This window comes from Salvia hispanica, chromosome 2 (assembly GCF_023119035.1).
Source record: "Salvia hispanica cultivar TCC Black 2014 chromosome 2, UniMelb_Shisp_WGS_1.0, whole genome shotgun sequence".
Classification (NCBI taxonomy): domain Eukaryota; kingdom Viridiplantae; phylum Streptophyta; class Magnoliopsida; order Lamiales; family Lamiaceae; genus Salvia; species Salvia hispanica.
Genome location: NC_062966.1, coordinates 22,267,734 through 22,271,063, shown reverse-complemented (window position 1 = coordinate 22,271,063; position 3,330 = coordinate 22,267,734). Strand labels below are relative to the sequence as shown.

General features: G+C 45.7%; 1 protein-coding gene across 1 annotated transcript; it reads left to right on the top strand.

Annotated features, from left to right (window-relative positions):
• Positions 1 to 2,374: 2,374 nt before the first annotated feature.
• Positions 2,375 to 3,055, top strand: LOC125206485. Its single transcript, XM_048105735.1, has one exon. It carries the CDS (start codon positions 2,375 to 2,377, stop codon positions 3,053 to 3,055), a length of 681 nt encoding a protein of 226 aa, XP_047961692.1.
• The last annotated feature ends 275 nt before the right edge of the window (positions 3,056 to 3,330 follow it).

Genomic DNA, 3,330 nt, shown 5'->3' with positions numbered 1-3,330 from the left:
GAGCTTTGAACCAGAGATGATCAGAAAGATGGGCGTAGCGGGTGAGAGCTCTGGGCTCCCTTCAATCCATTTCTCGGGTGTGGAAACTTCCTTCTTGGCTGAGAAGATTGGGTATACTGTGGTTGGTAAATTCTCCCATTCCATTCTTTCCTCACTACATCTTCAAAGGGCGTTTATGGGTATGAAGTTCTTGGGTGAATTTTCGTGGAAATATATAAATGCTAAACATGTTCTAGTTCAATTTCATTTAATTGATGATTATGCAAAGCTATTAAGTGGACCTAATGGTATGCCTGTATGGTTTATTAATCGTCACCCCATGAGAGTTTTCAAGTGGACTCCGGACTTTGATCCTTTTTTTGGGTCGCCTATTGCAGCGGTGTGGTGTAACCTTATCGGACTTCTAATTCACTTGTTTGAAAAATCAGCTTTGTTTGCAATTGGACGTCTGCTTGGTGAGCCTTTGATGGTGGATTATGCGACCATTTCACGGTCTAGATTGTCTTTTGCCAGGTTGTGTATCGAGATTGATATTTCCAAAACCCCAGTTGGGGATATTATCTTAGATTTACCGGGGAGGGAGATAAGGCAGATGGTAAAATGGGATCGCATTCCCTTATACTGTCAAGAGTGTAAACATGTTGGGCACTCTAGGGATGTCTGTTATGCAAATGGTCTAAGGGAGAAACCTGCAAGAAGAGATTATAAGCCGGCTGCTGGTTCTGGCTCTCGGGCTGGAGAGGTGGGGCTGGGCTCTGAGGGTGGGATTGTGGGCCTGAATGATGGCTGCATGGGTCAGGAGTTGGGAGGGGTATCGCTGAAGGAGGATTTGGTGGTGTCTGGGCTTAATTCTTCTGGGCCTTCTGGTGGGGAGGGGTTTGAGTCGAATCTGCTGGGGTCTCTAGAGATGGAGGAAGGGGAGTTTCAGGTGCAAGGTAAGAGACGTGGGAGCCTAGGAAAAGGGGCTAAGAATGGGGCGGGTCTGCTGGGGGTCCTGCAAGGGTTGGGGTTAAGGGGGTTCCGGGTGGTTCTTTGGAGGGAAAAGGAGGTGGGGAGCCGTTTCGAAGTCCTTCTGAAAATAGGTCCGCTGTGTTGAGTTCGTTATCCTTAGAACCGCTTGAGGGCTCGCTTGGGGATCTTGCAATGGAGGCTATCTCTCGCCTTCGCTACATGAAGATGTTGCCTAATGGGGACTTTGATCCCGAAGTTTATGAGGACGAAAAGGACTAGGGTTGTGAGGAGGAAATGGAGGGTGAAGCTAGGATTCTGATTGAACATAATGTGGAGAAAAGAGAGGCTTCTTCGGATCTGATAATGTCTGTAGAGGTGGATCCTAGGTTGAAGAAGGGAAGGCTTGAGGGGGTGACTTCACCTGCTGCTGTCTAAATGTCCCTAAATCTTTTAATTTGGAATGCTCGGGGTGTTGCTAATATGAATACCCAGAGCATCATCAAACGAATGGTCAGAGATAACAAGATTGCGGTGTTGGCAATAATTGAGCAACTAATAACACCGAAGCTGGATTTCTTTAGCAAGATCTTCAGACTCCAGTTCGGGGGAAATAATTGCAATGGTTAGATTTGGATTTCCGCAGCGGAAGGAATAGAGGTGGATGAGTGGGACGATTCAGAACAGATCTTACACGCCCGGTTTGCTTCACCTCTTTTACCGGCTTCCTTTTTTATTTCGGTAGCCTATGGAAAATGTAGTAGAGCAGGAAGGGTTGTGATATGGGATAAGCTTCGTGAGCTGGCAGCAAGGATGGATGGTGCCTTGGCTCGTGGGAGGGGATTTTAATATCTTTGTGTCAGAGGAAGAGAGACAAGGGAGTAACAAGAAAAGAACCAGGGAGATGGCAGATTTTGCAGAGGTTATTAACGATTGTCAGCTCTTAGATGTAGGAGCATATAACCCTAAATTTACGTGGGCCAGAGGGGATATTTTTGAAAGGCTGGATAAAGGTCTTCTTGGCGAAGGGTGGATGAATCTGTTCGAAGACACCAGAATGACAAACCTTTCGAGAATTTTATCTGATCACTGCCCCCTTCTTATATCCTGCCGAGTTCCGGGGCCACGAATTAGGCCTTCTTTTGGTTTTTGTGGGTGAGACATCACCTTTTCCTGAAAGAAGTTGAAAGATGCTGGAGTGTAGAAACAAGCACGAAGGGGGATGATTAATATACAGATTAAGCTGAGCTGGCTAAAGAAGAGTCTAAGGATTTGGAATCTTGTGGTCTTTGGAAATGTTTTCGAAAGACTAAACAGAGCTGAGACAGAGGCTAAGGAAGCTTTGGAAAAATATGAACAAGACCCTTCTCCGAGGCGGCGATCTGATATGAACAGAACAACAGCTTAATTCATCTTGAGGCTAAAAATGGAGGAGGATTTCTGGAGACAAAAAGCTGCCATAAAGTGGGTGGTCGAGGGGGAGAGGAACACAAAGTTTTTTCAAGGTTGGGTGAAACAAAAGAGAGTTAAGTCAAGAATCCATATAATTGAGGATGGAGGGCAGACCTTTACTAAGGAGTTGGATATTAGGAATTCAGCCGAGAGCTTCTTCCGGAGATTATTGACTGAAGATGTGGGCCCTCTGAGAGATCCAGACCTGGATATTCTTGCATCTCTTCCCCCACATGTGAATATGGAGCTGCTGGATAAGGCTCCGACAGCAGAGGAGGTTAGGCAGATCGTTTTTAGCATCAATGCAGAGGGGGCGGCTGGTCCGGATGGGTACTCTGCTTTGTTTTTTCAGGCGTGTTGGAATATAGTTGGGGAGGATGTTGTGGCTGCTGTGTTGGAGTTTTTTATAGGTGCTCCCATCCCGATAGGTATTGCAGCAACTTTAATTGTGCTTGTGCCGAAAAAGGAAAATCCTTCGAGTTGGGCTGAATATAGGCCGATCAGTTTATGCAACGTGATGAACAAAATAATTTCTAAGCTTTTGGCTGAGGCTGGCGCCTCTTTTACCTTTGCTAATAGTTCCAAACCAAAGTGGCTTTGTCAGAGGGCGTCTCTTAAGCGACAATGTGCTATTGGCAAAGGAGATGTTTCATGAAATCTGGAAATGAGTGACGTCACCAAACATGGTCCTCAAGTTGGACATGGAAAAAGCTTATGATCGAGTGCAATGGCCGTTCCTGCTTAAAGTTTTAAGGCGAATGGGCTTCTCAGAAAAATGGGTGAGTCTTATTGAGAACTGTATATCTCCTTGCTGGTTCTCGCTGTTAATTAATGGATGCCCAGCTGGATTTTTCAAATCGTCAAGGGGGCTTAGACAAGGTGATCCTATTTCCCTATCCCTGTTCATATTGGCGGCAGATTATTTATCGA

Excerpts from the sequence above, each read along its gene's own strand:
- LOC125206485 (XM_048105735.1), top strand. The coding sequence starts at position 2,375 with ATGGAGGAGGATTTCTGGAGACAAAAAGCTGCCATAAAGTGGGTGGTC.